The sequence below is a fragment of the Podarcis cretensis genome, assembly GCF_951804945.1.
Source record: "Podarcis cretensis genome assembly, chromosome: 4".
In the NCBI taxonomy this organism is placed as follows: Eukaryota; Metazoa; Chordata; class Lepidosauria; order Squamata; family Lacertidae; genus Podarcis; species Podarcis cretensis.
The window spans coordinates 70,045,495-70,064,578 of NC_137173.1; the positions used below are offsets into that span (position 1 = coordinate 70,045,495).

Sequence of the window (19,084 nt, forward strand, 5' to 3'; positions counted from 1 at the left end):
CCCCTTCCGTCTGCGGGAAGGCCTACCGACGCCTCGGCGCGAAAGAGCCCCGCTTCGGATTAAGGCCCGCTCGCGCGGCTGCTCTGATCTCCGCCCCGCCAGGCTGGGCCTGGCCGCTGCAGGGGATTTAGTCCTCGCAGCAGCGCCAGCGCCGCCGCCGCCGCCGCCGCCTGACCCAGCCACCCCGTGACTCTCTGCCTTCAGCTCGGCGGGAGAAGCATGAAGCAAAAAGCCTCCTGAAGCGGCGAGAGGAGACTGCTTTGGGGGCTTGGCTGCCGTCGGGCCCGCTGCTCCTCATGGCCTCTCCGAGGCTGGAGACCTTCTGCTGCCCCAACCGGGACGCGGCCTCGCAGCTGCTGCTCGCTTTCCAGCCGCAGGTCTTCTGCGGGGTTTGCTTGGGCAGCGCCTCGGCCGGCCTGGCGCTCAGCGCCCTGCAGCTGCTGCCCAAGAGGGGCCAAGGCGCCAGGAAGGTGCCCAAGGCGGCGGCGTCCTCGTCCTCCACCATCCTGCTCCTCATCTCCGCCTGCGACATGCTGGGCGCTTTAGGTAAGGAGGCTACGCGCTGCTTGCTTTGCAAGGAGACCTCTTCGCCGCGTGGTGGGGTTTTTTTTGGGGGGGAGGGGGGAGAGAGAAAGGGCGACGGCCGACGTTTGCATTGGCAACCTGTCGCTTGGGGCATCAATAGGGTTACAGACTTGGAGGGGTGGTTCAGATTCCGTCTCCATCCCCGTATGGGACAGCAGCATATTCCTGCATTGGACTAGATGATCATCAGGTTCCTTCCCCAATTACGTGACTTCTGTTCCCTTCAAATCCTATTTCATAGATGCGGAGTTGGGTCGAGGGTCATCTAGTCCCACCCCCTGCAGTGCAGTAATCTTTTGCATGACGTGCGTGGAGCTCGCAAACCTGAGACAAAAGAGACAAACAGACTGAGCTAACTTAAATCTCAGGGTTGTGGGTTTGAGCCCCATGTTGAGCAAAAGTTTCCTGTGTTGCAGGGGGTTTGGACTAGATTTCCTGCGTTGTCCCTTCCAACTATAGCTCCCTGTTGAGACTACATTCAGTGGCAAACCTAAATTGACCTCTGCCTCATGTGGTCAGCCTTCTGGCCACTTGCACAAGTGTCCAAGAATGTACCTGGTTGTAGGATTCTTATGATACCCTGTCTACTTTTATTTTTCCAAATGGACAATTGAAAGGCAAGGGACTTTTTCCCCAGTGTAAATTGCAGGTGAAGCAGTGGGGGCCGGGGGCATGATACAGATCCAGCCTGCGCACGTTAGCAAGAGGTTAAATCCCCTCTACCATCTCATGCCAGGATCAAAAACTAAAACCGCCCCTCCATCACTGAGCTATATGACTGGACTGACGTTAATTTGTAGTTTAGTGGCCACCAAGTCTGTTTGTACAGATGGAATTTTAAAGCCCTACTCTCGGTTGTCCATCCCTCCACCTCCAAGTAAAAAAATAGTGTTTGTTCTGATATTATACAAGAAGATATAACACCAGGGAGAGAATTAATGCAACTGATGTTAACTTATAGGGGGGGGGAATAGTGGGGTGTTAACAGTCATTCATTAATTGCAAAGCAATGTCTTAATGGAAGAAATAGGGCGTGTATTTGAAAATATACTTTACATATTTTTAGATGTACACTAAGATGGCTTTAAATGTCATAAATGCAGCAAACTAGGACTCAAACCAATGAATTCAAGCGACAAGAAAGGAGATTCCAACTAAACATCAGGAACTTTCTGACAGTAAAAGCTGTTGGACAGTGGAACAGACTCCCACAAGAGGTTGGGTGGTGGACTCTCCTTCCTTGGAGGTTTCTAAGCAGAGGTTGGATGGCCATCTGTCATGGATGCTTTAGCTGAGATTCCTCCATTGCAGGGGGCTGGACTAGACGACCCTTGGAGTTCCTTCCAAGTATACAATTCTGTGATTCTATGAAATACACATGATGCTACATTTTCAGCGGAAAAAAAAGCTTCCAAAGCAGCTAAGCATGAGTGAAAAACAATGAAACTGTATAGGACAGGTTAGCTCAGTAGAAAGTTGTGAGAGGGTATAGCTCCCTGTTGAGATTACATTCAGTGGCGAACCCCAGTTGACCTCTGCTTCATGTACTGAGCCTTCTGGGCAGTTGCAGTAATGTACCTGATTTCTCCAAAAGTAATGAACTGCACTGATAGAATAGAAAGAGGTTAATGGTTTAGTTCAGACAATAACATCAGATTGTGGCTTGCTTTGCCATTACATTGAAATTGGCAAGCTGTGGCTTGCACTTACCCACCAAATCAGAATTGAAAATCCATTTCAAATAGTAGTTTCCCCATTCTGATTTCTGGTTCCATAGTTTTCAAATTCAGTTTTGCACTTTGTGTGAACCCAGTTTCTCTCTTATAGATCGACAGCACTCAGTGCAAAGAAACTTGCATACGGGGTTGATACATTTTCATATTGGGGATAAGAATGGTTGCGGGCGCCGGGGTGTTTTTCCAACGGCTCAGAGCACTGAGCAGGGCTGCCCCTCATTCCCCCTCTTAGGATAGCAAGAAGGGAACCCTAGGGGAGGAGAGATCTGCCAAATGTCAGAGTGGGATCCCTTGAGGACTTTAGACCGCCCAGAACATGTCTCTATCCTGCATCTTGGAATTCCCTAAATGCCGAATTCCATTTTAAAAGTCAAGATCCTTTTTTAAAAAATCACAACCAGATTTGAGTTTGTGATGGAGGAAGAGCTTAGGCCTCGACATGAAATATCTGACAAGTGCTTTCAATTGGTGCTTTTTAACTTAATAAGTGATGAGAGTGGTTTAACTTTTAAAAAGAAAGAAAAGAAACTTGCATGCTTACACATTGTCTATGTACCATTTTTGCCTTTTCCCTGCCCTACAAATTAAAAATCTCAAAATAATTCATTTGGAGCTGTCTTTGGAGCTGAATCCTGTTTGATGACTGCTAAGGCTACAATCCTACCAAGGAGCAAATACCGTTGAACTTGATGAGACCTACTTCTGAGCAAATGTGCTTAAGATTGCTCTGTATAGCAAAAATGCAGATGAAGAGACTAATGCCCAGTTCACACAGGCTGTGCCCCATTTTCCTAATCCACCACCACCCGTAATGTTTGGACTTGTATTTGTAAATACTGTGCATCCTGTATACTGTGTATACTGTAATGCAAAAGTTTGGCTACAGCGTACGTTCTGCTAGAAAATGACACTCTCCTCCTTTCTGCTCCCATCTTCTTTAACGCATAAGTAGCATGATAATAATTCGAGAGCAGGCAGCAAGGCGGAACTAGATAAGAAAGCACAAAGGCAAAAAAGCTAGACCACAGCAACTTCAGCACCTCAGGCATACCGTAGTAGGATTTGGTTGAAACAGCTGAGCTTTTAATCCCTGAATTGTCTCAATTCATGAATGAAATCCGTAATTCTGATCACTGGTCACTCACATGACGGCAGTTTGAAGACTGGGAAGGCAAGCATGTGATTCAATAACTCTGGGAACTTCATGCCCTTACCTTTGACTCCTTCTATGGATGGAGCATGCAGGATCACATAGCATGACAGCACCCATTGCAACAATCCCTTCACTTATCCTGTGAACTGGTATATTTATTATATCACCATACAAAGTTGTTATTATATCACCATACAAAGAGAATGTAAGTCCTGGTCCCCCCTTATAATAATTATTAAGAAGAAGAGCCGTGCTGGATCAAGCCAATACCTTATCTAGTCCAGCCTCCCAGGCTGAGTTTATTTGCATAAACATGGTGAACATAGAACTTGCTAGAGTCATAGCACATTAACATGGATTTTCCCTCCTCCTCCTTAGGTGTCATCTTCAGATCAACTGTCTGGTTAGGGTTCCCAGACTTCGTAGCAAACATATCTGTGGTGAATGGGACGGATGTTTGGCCTGCTGCCTTCTGTGTAGGAAGTGCGGTAGGTAACAGATGTGGCCACGGTCCACGCAAACTAGTTTGTTTATCACATTTGCATTCTGGCTTTCATTTGTGGAGGTCAGGGCAGCCTGTGCTGGGCTTATCGCAGAATCCTGCAAGGTGAGTTAGGCCAAAAGCAAGCGACTGGCTCAAAATTGGCCAGTGGACGCCATGGCCGAGTAGGAATTCACACACAGGGATCTCTTATCTAATCCAACAGTCTGTGGATCTGTGCTATTAACTGTGTTAGGGAAGAGCGCTAGCAAGGCCTCAAGAGCCTAGATGAAGTGTTTTTAATAACAAACAAGCGACTCTGAACTGGCTCCACGGAAGGCACTCCCAACTGCTGCAATAACTTTTTAGTCTTTTGGCAAACTGGGATCAGTTGCAGCGAACTTACAAAATGGAAAGCCTCAAAAGTGATACCTCTCGCCTGAAGTTCTTGAGCATTTCTCCATACCTTTTCAAAATGGTTGAGTCACCTGAGGGGGGAAATCAAATACATGAGCTGGGGTGCATTTGTTCTTTGTGGTTGGCAGTTGAGATACTGCACTGCCACCGTGACGCACCCACTGTGGGAAACCTCCTAGAAAGGCCAGCCGAGCTGCCAGTGAAGATACGCTAGTGGAATGACTAAAATGGTGTGGAATTGTGGGAAGAAGGTAGCTGGTGCAGGGAAGGAGCACACTTAATGCTGTTTGACTTGTGCTGCCATCAAAGACTCAAATTTACACCAGCTCCAGATGGACCTGGTGCAATAAATTTCCCTCTTCAATGGGAGGGAAATTTTTAAAAATACCCCCTTGCATCTTCTGCCCAACCCACATTGCCAGTTTAGTTCTGATGTGCTCTCAGTATAGGGCATAAAAAGCGGGGAATTGATAAAATATAGTCTTCCTTCTCATAATAAATTTTGAGATTTTTTTTTTCCAAAATAATGATTTTAATATTGTTGAAAAAGCAATCCATCAATTGCAGTCCTGTGCACATTTACCCAAGAGTAAGCCACCTTGAGCACAGTGAATCATCTAAATAAACATGCATAGGATTGTGTTGCATAGTTTCTTCAACTAGTAAGCAGTCTTTGCTTTGAGTAACCAGCATTTTTTTAAAAAAGGTGAAATAGATCTTTTTGGAATCAGGGCTGAGCAGGGGGAAACCTCTGAGTTTGCAAGAAGCATGATTTTTAACTGTGGCTTTTCTGCAGGTAAACTCAGCAATTGCCACTGGGGATAATGACTAATTAAGAGAGGAGACAAATAACTGAAAGCTCAATGGAGCCTAAACACCCAGAACTCCAGGAGCTGCAGAGAAAGTAAAGGTGGAATAATAATGGTTGCTGGACCAATTTAAAGGGGAAAGAATGCAGCAGAATTCCAGCTCTTGCAAGGAAGAATGTTAGAACTTGTAAACACAGACATGAAAGATCACTTATCTAAGGTCTAGTTGTGGGAAAAAATGTGAATTATCTACAAATAAATGCCATGGAATTAGCTTGATTGAAACCTGCACATTCCATGTTTCCATCGGCCTTTCACGAGGAATATATGCAGCAGGGTTTACAATGCGGATAATCCTTTTCTCACAGCTTTTTTCTCCCCTTTTTGGTGCAGCAAGAAATAGCCATTTCTTATCAAAGTGATTCATGTAATAATATTTTATTCCATACAAAATGTCGTACTTTAGATAGGCGGGTTCCTCATGCATATTCCTAGCTGGATGAGAACCAAGTATGGAAGTTGATGCCTGCCTGTTCCAGTTGATGCATTTTTATATCAGGGCCACTCTTGTCTTTAAGCTAAGGCAAAGATGGGGAACCTGTAGCCCTCTGGATGTCATTGGACTCCAATACCCATCAACCCTGGCCAGTATTGCTAATGGTCTGGGATGATGGGAGTTGTGGTTCTGGAAGATCCGGAGGGCCACGGGTTTCCCATCCACCCATTGGATCGATACCTTTCTCTGGGTGACCCACACTTTTGCTGTGAGAGTGGGAGCCCAGTACTCTGAATTTGACTGTGCAGATAGACAGCAGCCATTTCTGAAGTTGTGGCTAGTTTCTCCATTGCATGCATTTATGTGTTGATTTCATTTCTACCCCACACACATTGGTTTGCTCTCCATGTGACACTGGTAGGTTTATCACGAGCGGGCAGTATAGCGGGAATGGTGAGAACCAACCTCAGAAAGCCTTGCTTTACTTGCAGCATTTGACAAGCCTTTTATGTTATCAGATGTCCATTCCTAGGGGAGGGAGAGTCTGAAGTCAAATTACGTTTTACATGGGTAACATTTGCGGGAGCCAACTGATCAAATCGTACACACAAGAACCGAGCCTAGGGCTAATACTGGCACTCAATGACTTTGACGTCCACATATTTGGATGTAACTTTTCAAGTTTAAATGTCCCGTTAAGTTGTCTGTTACTCTCTGCAGCTATGAAATACAAATCCCTCCTCTTTTTTCCCTTTCCCCCCACAGATGTGGATCCAACTCTTGTACAGTGCTGGCTTTTGGTGGCTGTTTTGCTATGCTGTAGATTCCTACTTGGTTGTTAGAAGATCGGCAGGGATGAGGTAATAACATTAAATAAAACCACACCTTAAAAATAGGGCAATATTTTCAGCGTTATGTTTTTGTTCATGCCTCAATATGCATCCAGATCTGATCTGCCATTGCTACTTTTTTTGGATGAAAGCTTGCCTAACACTAGCCTGGGTTTACCTCATGAGTCATGACTACCTTTGAATATTCTTTGCTAGCAACTCAATTGACTTTTGCTCTCCTCAGTTTTCCTGCAGTGTGTTGATTTCTTCATTGAAGTTTCCCAAACGTCAGTTGTTTGTAGTTAATACACACACGCACACAGCATTCCAAGAGCTGAGCTGCAAGATTTGAGTCAAACTCCTTACCAAACCTCATAACTAACTTGTTTCCCAAACCGTTGACTTCACCGTTAAAAGGGAGGAACACATGATGTGTGTAACGCTGAAGCAATTTCTGACGTCCAAACCTTTGGCTTTCCATGTATTTATAGTACAATTGTGTTGTATCACATGATGACGTGGGGCCTGGCGATCCTGCTGTGCGTGGAGGGAATTGCGATGTTATACTACCCTTCAGTTTCTAGGTAACCTTTAAGTTGTTTAGCTTTACTTCTATCATTCACACAGAGTTTTAATAAATTCAGTTGGACATGGCAGATGGCGTAGGTTTGTCAGGTTCAGGCAGTTGCTTAGGCCTAGGCTTATTAAGGAGTCCACCAGCTGAAAGCCAGCTTGCCACCACGGCTCTCAGTTGGTGTGAAGTCCACGTGCATCTGGGGAGATGAGCTCAGTAACGTGGACCAAGTTGCATCTGGAAGGCATGTGGCGCAGACACCTTTCAGAAGCCAAACAGGCCTGGTTCTGGTCATATGGATGGGAGATTTCTTAGGGACTCTGCCTACACTGTCTTTGCAATGCATGTGAAGAATAATCGAATAAAACCTTTGCTTTAATATTGGAGCTGGCTAAATTAAAACCTTGAGGGTCCAAACCAGATGTTCTGAGGTAAATACCGTATTTTTCCATGTATAAGACAAGCTTTTTTTACCCCAAAGCGAGGTTCAAAATTTAGGCTCAGGTAGTGCTGAGCGGGGACGTGCAAATTGTTTTTTGGCGCGAGCCTGAGATTGTAAGCGGCAATTAGCCGCTTGATTGTTTGGGGAGATGCCGAAAATCGCTCACCCACCATAATGCAGCACACAAGCGCTCGTGTCGCAGAAACCACCTATCAGCTCCCCGATCACCGCCAGCAGCCACCAATCACGCTCCCGCTCACTGCAACAAGGGCAGCTGTCTATTGACTGCTACAGCGGCAAGCAGGAGGGCTAATGGCGGCAATCAGGCAGCTGCGATGCGAGTGGTTGTGTGCTGTGTTCCGGCGGGTGAGCGATTTTCGGGATTCCCCCCCACAACAATCAAGCGGCCAATGCCGAAAATCACTCACCTGCTGGAACGAAGTACAAGCCTGAGTTTTTAAGTGGCGACTGGTTGCTTGATTGTTTGGGGGAGGAGGAGATGCCAAAAATTGCTCACCCCTCGGAACGAAGTGCGAGCCCGAGATTGTAAGCAATGCGAGCAGTTGTGTGCTGTGTTCTGGCGGGTGAGCAATTTTCGGCATTCCCCCCTAAATTTTGAGACCCCCCAAATAGGAGGCATCTTATAGATGGAAGAATATGGTACAGTGGGGGGGTTTTGTGCTGTAATGTGAAAGTGGAAGTAGTAAAAGCTATCATATTGTCTGAACATGGGACAGACTTATATATACATGTGGAAGTAGTAAAAGCTATCATATTGTCCGAACATGGGACAGACTTATATATACATGTGGAAGTAGTAAAAGCTATCATATTGTCCGAACATGGGACAGACATATATATACATGTGGATGCTCACATCACAATTATTCCCCTGTGTTTCTGGCTAGGCAGGAAGCCCATTGGGAATCTTGAGTGAGGACTGCTACATGTATATGAGGTAGCTCTAATCTTGGAGGAAGGGAATGAGAAATAAAATCTGTTCACTGCCCATTTTCCCCCCCCCACCCCTTCAGTTGCGAAAATGGTCTGGAGCATGCGATTCCACATTACGTCACGACCTACGTTCCATTGGTGCTTGTTCTGGTGGCGAACCCAGTCCTTTTCAGCAGGACAGTCACCGCTGGTAAGATTCCAGATGTCAATCGGAATTTGCACGTGTGAATGAAAAACAAGTATTAGGAACGTGTCTTAACGGATCAGGGTTCCTTTTTTAATCAAGGGACGCAGGTAATCAGAAGGAGAGAATTGAGAACTTCTATGAATCAAAAGGTGGCTTCCTGAATAGAATACACCTCTGTACCCAGAAACTTTCAGAAAACTTCGGGAAGGATTCAGCATCATGCTAAGATCATTCTTCCAGGGCAAGCATTTTGGAATGCCAGATAGAGTGACCCCCCTCCTTCTATGTGCTCTTCCAAAGGATCTCCCAACCCCCCAAACTGAGCCAACTTCAGGGGTATGCAGAGAAGGGCAGAAGTAGAAGTCCGTGCCCAGGGCTTCAGCTCACAGGACTCCAATGCTGCCCATTATTTTATCTTCCTTAGAGGGAACCTGGTACTCTCCAGATGTGGTTGGACTGCAACTTTCATCATCCCTGACGATTGGCCATGCTGGCTTCTGCTGGGCTTTGGTTCCAACAACATCTGGGGGGCCATGAGGTTTTTTTTTAACAGACCGGCCACATACTTCTGCTTGGCTATTACTGCTGCTGTTGCATAGTGCCAATCTTAGGAACAGATTACATTAGTGACGTTAAAGTTTGGGCCCAACTATCCTGTGTAAGCCCTTTTGAAACCAGTAGCATTTTAATGGGGCTTGGGCAAGAGAAACAGCCTAGTGGGATGTGCCATTGATCTTCACTGCTGACCTTAAAATCGCTGGGCTTTATCTCACGGTGTGTCCGATGCATTTTATTTCTCCTTTCCAGTTGCATCCTTACTGAAGGGACGACAAGGGATCTATACAGAGAATGAAAGGCGCCTGGGGACAGAGATCAAAGTTCGCTTTTTCAAAATCATGCTGGTGGTCATTATTTGGTAAGACACATTTCCGCCCTCCCGCTTAATGGAATAGTTTCTTTTAACGACATTGTGTGGGCAAATGCATAGGCTGATGTTGCATCAGCTCCACATTTTAAAAAGTCAGTTTCGTTTATCTGAAATTTTGACCCAGGTGTGTGCGCACGTGCTCCCTTTTATACAGGGGTGGGGAACCTCAGGCTCAGGAGGCAAATGTATCCCTCCAGACCTCTCTGCCTGACCCTTTGAATTCTTCCCAAGCTACCCTCCTTCTCCACTGCCTCTGCTTCACAGCCTGAGTGCTTTTGCCTGGATGGCATGTCTGACTGAACTCTGAAAATGCCTCTTTCCTTGCCTGGATGCAGGGCAGAGGTTGTGTGGCAGGGTGAAATTTAGAAACTAATCAAATGAGAAGGTTACATTTCTGTTTGTTGCTGTGCCGACTCTTACCTATGGCTGTGCCCACCTGTTGCCGAAGGTTGCCAAGAAGAGAATGTTACCCTCAGGATGAAGGTTTTCCATCCCTGCCCTTTATATGTTGCTGCTGCTAACTGCTACTTATAATTTTCCTCTTTATGGTGCCTACAGCAATGAGGGTTCTCTCCCCTGCTCCTCCCTCTACACCACAGCCCAGTATACTATGGTACGAATCCAAATGACCAAAATTAAATTCCGCAACTGACAAGCCTACAGGAGAGTGGCATGTTAAAATTTCATTTTAGATTGGTTTCTCTGCCTCAGGCTGCAGAAAGGGATTCCAAGGCAGGGAGATTTTGTACATGCATTATTCTTCTTTTATGCCACCGGCTTTGAAAATTAGCATTCAAAGGGAACTCTCCAAGCTCTTTCTGCAAATGAGTACAGCTATGCTTTGAAAACAAAGGACATCCATCAAGTGATCTATATCTCTGCCTTCTTCTCTTGGTGCCTGTTATCAGCTGGTCATCAAATATCATCAATGAGGGCCTCCTGTTCTACCTGGAAATGCAGCCAGATATCAACGGAAGCCCCTTGAAACACGTCCGGAATGCAGCACTGATCACCTGGATCATAATGGTAAGGGCTTAGCAATGCTTTTTGGGGCTTCCTAAACGAGTGTCACTGCAAGGTTGCTATCCAACAGGAAAGGAGTCCCCAGAGACCTGCAGGGTGGGGCAGGGACAGAATTATCCTGCTGAGGACAGTGCAGGAAGTGATGAATTTGGAAGTCCACTGGATAGACGGAAGTGCCAACCACTTTATTTTTCTTTTCTTTTGGCTGCAGGTGCCTACAATACAGGTAGTAATTAACTGTCAGGAGAACGTTTTAATTTGCTTGTGTACTTTTTTTTTATCCATACAGGCTTGTTGATAATGATCAATACCAGGTTACTGAGTCATGGCAGAGTTGGTTTCTAATCAGCCCTGTCACTTTCTCCTGAAGTCTCAGCATCTCTCTCTCCTCACCTGGAGCGATCCTTGTCCGTCTCTTGCCTAGTGTTACTTTTCATCATTGGCTTCCTGTTCGTCCTTCCACTGTCTCCCTCTTCCCTCAACATAGCAGAGCTTCCATTACTTTCTTTGCTCTTTAGAGCCCTTTATGTCATTCATTTCCTTGTATGGCTGTGAAATTACACTCTTTTGTCTGCCTTCTCCCCCTTTTTTAATTTTTCTGCCCAGTATCTCATGTTTAACTTCCTTCTTTCTACCTTTCTCTTCCTCTCTCTTCCCCACACACAGCAGTGTGACTTTGCTGGAAATCTCATGACCACTCTATTTTTGTCCTAGGGAGGGTTGTGTGTCTCTTTGCCCACATGTGTAGCAGTAGTAATAATAATAAATAAGCAAACGTGCAGACTCCAGGGTTTCAGGCAGGGGAATGCTGGAGATACAAGATTGAACTTAGGACTTTCTGCATGGAAAACAGGTGCTCTAGCACTGAGCTACAGTGTCGTTCCATCATAATTATGTTTACATCTGAAATCAGTCCTACCGAGGTCAGTGGGCTTTACTTCCAGGCAAGTGTGTATACATAGCTTCACAGCCAGGGTTGCTTTTTTTTTAGTTTTGCCTTCCTGCTAACCAGTAACTAATACTTCCTCACACCAACAAATGTATAAAACGCTGAAGGGAGCAACCTTGAATGCTCCTTCAAAACAATTCTTAATACAGTCGTATCTTGGTTTTCAAATGCCTTGGGACTCAAATGTTTTGGCTCCCGAAAACCGGAAGTGATTGTTCTGGTTTTCGAATGCTCTTTGGAACCCGAATGTCTGACCTGGAGCTTCCTGCAGCCAATCAGAAGCTGCGCCTTGGTTTCTGAACGTTTTGGAAGTCAAACGGACTTCTGGAACGCATTCCGTTCAACTTCTGAGGTACCACTGTACATACCTTTTGTTTCCAATGTGCAATAATGCCAACTTCAGCGAAGGAGCACTTTTGTATGTCCCGACTCGCTCTCAGGTACGCTGGTGAGACACGCAGGCTCGTCCCAGTCACATTGTCTCCATTGGAACTTCTGCTGTGGGAGAGCCTCCTTCATCTCCACTCCTCATCCTAGCCCATCTCCATTTGAAAATGCTTCTATTATCAGGTACCTATATGCAGAGCAGATGTCTGATCCCCTCAGCGCATGGATGGGTCAGTTAGTCTAGCTCCCCCATCTCCCCCACATGCAAGAGGGAAATGTTCAAACAGGGCTGGAAGAGTCTTTAGGTATTATTCTTGTTCCATCTTCTTCGTTTAGGCAGGAGTTGGGAGAACCCCCCTTCCCAAAGCAAAGGCTGAAGGTGGCTGTGCTGCACACCTGAGGATTGCTCAGAGAAATTATACTTTTATTTCCGTAGTAAGTGAAGGGGACAAGAGTTATCATTAATTTCCCCAGGAGTTTTGCCAAACTCCTCTCTCAAACTTAATCCGTTCTGGAAGTCTGTTCCAAAACCAAAGCATTCCAAAACCAAGGCGCGCATGGATTAATCCATTCCAGACTTTTAAAAACAACCCCTAAAACAGCAATTTAACATGAATTTTACTATCTAACAAGACCACTGATCCATAAAATGAAAGCAATAAACAATGTACTGCAGTCACACAATCAATCAGTAGCTGAACTGGGTTCCACACAGTCACAAAAACAAAACAAAAAAGCTGCAAAAACTAAAATGCAAAATAAACAGCAAAAACAGACAGACCTCAAAATAACACTCAAAATGGAAGTGTGGCGTCAGAAGTGTAACACTCAAAATGGAGCACGTTCAGCTTCTGAAAATTTTTCACAAACCGTAACACTTACTTCTGGATTTGCAGTGTTTGGGCTCCAAGTTGTTCAAGTACCAAGGCGTTTGAGAACCAAGTACCACTGTATGCTGCCTTGGGAGGTTCTTATACTGAAATGTGATGTGTATATAATTAAAACTGAATGAATTCTTTTAAAAGGACCATGGTTCTTCATTACCCATAGCCATGTTGATTCTCGCCCTGCTTTTTGGTCCTTTAGGGAGTACTGAATCCAATGCAAGGCTTCCTTTTTACACTGGCTTTCTACGGATGGACGGGCTGGAAGTTGGATCTGCGCTGGAGAAAAAGCGAAATACCATGGGAATCGATGTCCACATCAACAGCTGCTGAAAATGCTTACGGCTTGCCAAGTGGAAACTCTGTGAATTTCCCCGACTCAAAGAAAACGACAGCGGAGCCAAACCACCAGGCGGATGAAACCTTAAGCATGCTGTCTGAAGGTAACCTTGGCAGTGATGAGAGGCCACCTAGGAACTCTCCTGTCTACCAGGGCTGGTAACTTGTACCACCTCAGGGCTGCTTCACCCTTGCACTCCTCTTGTTGGAGGGCATGCATGTTGCATAGATCATATTTCAACACTGTTGATTCACCTATTCAGCTGCCAGCCAACACAAAGTGGAATTAAGAGGTGTACATGTGTGATCTGGAGCATGTGCGATTGTGAATGAGAGTTCATCCTTCCCCTTGCTCACCAGTACCTCACTTTTTTTCTTGTACTATCTTTCCACTCATCAAGACACCCTTGCTAGAGAGAAAAGCAATGTGGGAGTAAAAAAAATTGAGAGAAGTCAACTTTTTGACAAACAGTGCACAAGAATACCGCTGTCAGAAGGTTCCTGTGATGTTCAGAACTTATTAGCATTGTAGTTTCTTTTGGCATACTTTGTTTTCTTGTCTCCTATAACTTGTATATCTTACGGTACATGATTTTGTTTAATAAATATATTACGGAACCCTGTAACCCTAGTGGCTTTCCTGGTTAGCTGAGATTGTAACGTTGCTGTGTTTTATTAGAAATACCTCCAGCATTGTAGTTTGAGCCTCAGTTTTGGCCTTTCTCTTGTAGCATGCAGAAGAGCTTGCTTTCTTGAGCCAACTTTGGCATTTATTCTTTTCCCAACAAGGGAAAACGTTTTTATATTACTGTACTCAACCCTGTTCTGTGCTTCTTGACATGCTTTTGCACCATTGTGAAGATGTCTGTTACATAGTTGGCTTGCAGAAAGCATAGCACCTTCTCAGGGAAGAGAGCTACAGCAGCATGAAAAGGAACGCCCGATATTCGGATTCAAAATATTACGTCAGAAACACATGCAATTTACTCTTCTAGCCGGATTTGTATTGGGGATCTTCCAGTCAACTTCCATCTACGTATTCTGCGCAATTTGAATCCTATCTTTCTTTCGGCTGTTCTGCTGTCAACTCTGTTTAAGCAGAGCTAAAGAAACCCAAAACACTCTGCGATGGCTGCAATGGGGATCAGTGCTGCTTTAAGGCAAGACTTGCAGGCCTGATTTGCCTAGGGGCTGGTTCAAACTTTCCCCTGAGGTTGGACTCCTTGAGACCTCGCTATTGTAAGTCTGTCTTCCCAAATGCCTGTCTCAGCCTTTCTCCCTTAAAAGGAAGGGGGTGGTAGATACATAAATGGCTATAAGCACACATCCTAAGTTTTGTCCTTACCCAAAGTGGAAGTCAAACACAGCTGCTGCACTACCTGAACCCTGTTTGTGTGGCAAAGGACACCTTGCCTGTGGTAGATCTCATAGTTCAAACCCATCTAGAATCCCTCCCAATCACTTGTTTCAAGGTACAATATTAGCAGGGCTACAAAAGGCATCCTGCTTCAAGGTTTTTTGCACACAAGAGTATAGACCAGCCTTTCCCAATGTGGTGTGTCTCTGCATACTTTGAGCTGTGACTTCCATGGGCCCCAGCCAGTGGTTCGGGATGATGGGAGGTACAGTCCCAAACATCAGGAGGACATCAGGTGGGGCAAGGTGAGAGCCAATCATTCTGTAGATACAGTGTGAGAGTTGTAGCTGTACCCCTACCTAGTCTCTCCTTAGCAGCCTTTTGCTGCTGATGTAGCATTGGTTCTGGAAGGTTGTTAACATTTTAGAAAATAAAACATCCAAACACTTAAGATGCCATTTCATCATCCTTTTTAATGAAGGAAAAGAACAACCACCCACTTGTTTTTTAAACACGTCGTTCCATTCCCTCACTCCATCACGTAAACGTTAGAACATAATCATGCCTTTCTGTTTATAGAGCCAAAGGCCTGGCCTTGTGGGTCAAGATTTCTGAAGAATTCTTGAACAGAAACTGCCAGGCACACGAGAGATCCAGCATCCAACTGAGCAATGCAAACCCTTAGCATTTAACTAAGCAAACAAACCCAATGAACCCCACTGTGAAACGTGCCAAAGGTGGCTGGTCTTTGTGATGTCAGCTAGTTGTGCACAGGATTGGGGATGGGGACAAGACGAGCACAAGGCTTATGACGCCTACTTGTTTTTCTAATCTTATTTCTGACTGGCCATGCCAGATGCAGTATGCTTCTGAATGCCAGTTGTTGCAAACTGTGTAAGGGGAGAGTGCTCTTGTGCTTGGGTGCTGCTGGTGAGTTTTGCACAAGCATCTAGGTAGTCACTGGATGCTGGACTAGATGGGCCATTGGCCCAATCCCAACAGGTACTTCTTACGTACCTTCTAACCTGGGCTATGTTATACGTGAGCTATATTAATGTGGCTTGAAATAAACTCTGGCAACAGAAATGGTTTGGAAATTCTTGTACTATCACAGTGGGAGAACATTTAAACAACGTCTGTTCCAATACAGGCCTATGCATGTCTACTCAGAAGTAGGTTTAAAGAAGCAGTTTTGGGGATGCCAGTCATGGGGACTACTATGGTGTGTTTTAAAGCAAAGCCACCTCACTGCTTTACAGGAATCCACGGCAGATGTTTTTGCTTGGGTTCAACTCATGTTTAACTGGATCCTCAGATACATCTTGCACATGGCCACTACCTAGATCTAGATAGAAGGGTTCTGCAAGAGAGGCGGGGAATGAGCCTGAAATTCAGTGGACAGAAGGAGACACAGCTTTGATGAGGCAAGAGCCTCCATGGTAATTGTCAGCCACAAGCAATTTTTGTTACACAAACCTATTCCTTCTTGGAAGAGGGCTTGAAGGCTTGAGCACACACAGTCCATGGCCACTACGTTCCAGCATCAAATTCTGAATGCTTAAAAATAAAATAAAGTTCACGCCCCATGATTCCTGGCATTCAGATTTTTTCTGGTCAGGGCAAACGGGAATAATTATACTATTCTAATAAAAACATGGCAGGTAAACAAACAGTAGGCTGTGGAAAAAGCAAGCAGAAGGCCCTCATTACCTCAGACAGGACTACAAATGACTCCTGTCTGAAACATTGGAGATCTGTCCTAAGTCTACTGAACTGGATGGGACTCAATATAATTATATTATCAGTACTATTTTTCTAGAAAGAGGTGCTGGAACTTCTCTTATCATGGCAATGGCACCTACCCGAGAGGTGCTAGAACTGAGTTTCAGCTGAACTTAATTAGACCCCACCTTTTCCCCTGACAGGGATAACATAAGAACAGCTAAAAATGAGGGAATCATTAAAAAAAAAACCCTAAATATCAATAGAATTGTGTGTGTGTGTGTGTGTGTGTGTACACACATTATTCAAAACATACAGATAATTACAGTAAGAACTCCATGGCACTAGCCCTCTCATTAAAAACAGTTCCCAAAAGTCAGTTCCCAAAAGCTTATTGGAATAAGGTGGTCTTCACCTGCCAACGAAAGAACAAGGAGGGAGCCAGTCTAACATCTCTAGGGAGTTCCAAAGTCCAGGAGCAGCCACCAGGAAGGCCCTCACCCACGTCCCTACCAAGCATGCAGCTGCCTGTGTTCCTAAGGCACACACAGTTCAGATACATATCCCAGTTCAAATTTCTTTGATACTTAAAGAGACAGCTAGAGTGCTATAATTCAGTACAGGCCCCTCTCTTTGCAAGAACAAAGACTTGATATGTCAGCATCTGCTATTAATAACGAGCAACAGAACATACTTGGTCTTCTCTCTGGCTCAGAAGAAAGGACTTTGTAAAAGAAAGCAGACCCCCCTTCCCCTATGGTCCATTAGTGCCTGGATTGAGACGTGCTGAAGCGTGGGTTAGAAAAGTAATAAACCAAATATTGTGCTAGAAGTGAAGAGAGAGAAAACAGACACACACTCCTATGGGGCATGGGCAACAAGCCTCACAAGAGGCTCACATGTAGTTTGTTGATAGTCTCTGGCTTGTCCGCATCAGTTTTGATTGGACTTCAAGTAGATATTGGGGAGATATTTTTAGAGGCCTTTAGTTAGAATATCACACCCCCCATACATTTTTAAAAATGGTGCAAAACTCTGCTCACCTTTGCCTTAAGCTTGCTGTCGCACTCAGTCTCATACAAAAATATCTTCTACTAAACATTTCATAGGGGCTTACTGTTGATGGCAATGAGCAGCAAATACGTTCAGCCATCAACTCTCAGTGTGACCAGGGAAAACATCAAACACTTCTATGCAGCAGCTGCTTTGGCATTAAAAGAAAAAAAATGAATGGAAGCCTTTCAGGCATAAGAGCTCAACTAAATTCTGTATTTTCTGTGGAAATGTCACAAGCTTTATTCCTGGTCATGAGGTCTTTCCTAGTTTTAACATCTTTGCTCAAGCCACCACCAATTCTTTCTCCAGACTTCCTGACTCCTACACCTGATAAGCTACCCATCATCTCCCTAATGCCTCATGGAACAACACAATCATCTTGAAAATACCGTTTCTATAATACAATACATAGCAGACCACACTAAAGCAAGAGTAACTGTGCCTCCATAGACTTCCAGTCAAAATACTTTGTGGTTTCACACACTTGTACAGCGAAATTCCTGCTCTGTAGGGTTAAATGCAAGTTTCGTGCTGTAAGTTTCCTTCATTTTTTTTTAGTCAGCAAGAGACAGACCAGTTTCTTCAGCCATCCCTCTCCCTCTCTGAATGTAATGAGAGATCTCTCTCTCTTTTTGTCTCGCTAGGTTCTGATGCTAGCACAATTGAAATCCATATCTCAAGTGGAGCCCATGAATTAGATGGTAATGATGCTGATGTTGAATAATTGGAAATGCTTTGTGAAGAGGAACTGGAGGACACCCTGACACACACACCCTCCAAAAAAAAAGTCTAGCATGGAATTATGGAGTGACAAGCAAGTCTTCCTCCTTTGAAATTCAGATTTGCCACCACTCTTCTGCCAGCATCTGCCCCACAAGCCTGATCATGCTTCCCTTGACTGACTTGACGGCTTTCTAGTCCTCAGTCTGCAAAAGCACATAACTAATTCTGAACATGAGCCTGAACCATGTTCAGATTCAGTAGCAAGTGTTTAAACATTCCTATCCACAAAACCACCACCGTCCTTTATTTTTGCCTCTAAACGTTGCTGGGATGTGTAAAAGGTCCCAAATGTCATGGTATATATACACACAACATGAATACTGAAAAAAGTACCACAAAGCTTTCTTATTTTTACTAATTTTCCTTTGCTTACCTTGGTTAATTCTAACGATACACCCACAGAGACCCTACAGACCAAATGACACTATTTAGTAGACCTATCAGAGATTGAAAATGTGTTCCTTGCTATTCCTTTCCATCCTTGTGACACACTATAAACTGTTGATTCCTCTTCCAATGGGTCAATCACCTTGATGTGGGAAAAAGGTTTTTGCTGTTTCCTGACAATTGCACTGGCCAGACTCTGACACTGAAGTAGTGCCACCCAGGTGGCCCAGTTCAAAGGTGAGGGGGTCAAAGGGCAGCCCTGTCTACACACACCTGTTGTGTTTACATACTTGTTTTTTTTTAGTTAATTTTTTTAGTTAGAGGAAAATATTTATTTTTATTTTATTTGAAGATTATACCTTGCTTATAATGACAGCAAAATCAAGCAATGAGCTGCATGTTTACAACCACCATTGCTGCTCAAACACCATAGCGACAGCTTTCTCGTATTCTGACATAGGGTACTATCCAGCTAAGTGATGCTCAGAGTAGACCTTCTGAAATAAATGGACCCAAGTCAGTCATGGCCATTAAATTCAATGTGTCTACTCCCAAGTAGGACTATATATATAACCCATCATCTCAAGCACAGCTCATCACTGAAA

At 44.6% G+C, this 19,084-nt stretch overlaps 1 protein-coding gene across 2 annotated transcripts; it reads left to right on the top strand.

Moving 5' to 3' along the window:
- Positions 1 to 158: 158 nt before the first annotated feature.
- GPR143 (G protein-coupled receptor 143) lies at positions 159 to 18,450 on the top strand. Of its 2 annotated transcripts, none has more exons than XM_079972904.1 (9): positions 159 to 546; positions 3,853 to 3,962; positions 6,443 to 6,537; positions 6,999 to 7,091; positions 8,558 to 8,667; positions 9,472 to 9,580; positions 10,501 to 10,618; positions 13,038 to 13,278; positions 17,954 to 18,450. In XM_079972904.1, the coding sequence occupies exons 1-9, from the start codon at positions 297 to 299 to the stop codon at positions 18,031 to 18,033; spliced, it is 1,206 nt and encodes a 401-aa protein (XP_079829030.1). In that variant the 5' UTR covers positions 159 to 296; the 3' UTR covers positions 18,034 to 18,450. The 2 variants fall into 2 exon arrangements, with proteins under 2 accessions (XP_079829030.1, XP_079829031.1); XM_079972905.1 differs by lacking the exon at positions 17,954 to 18,450 and adding an exon at positions 15,111 to 15,527.
- The last annotated feature ends 634 nt before the right edge of the window (positions 18,451 to 19,084 follow it).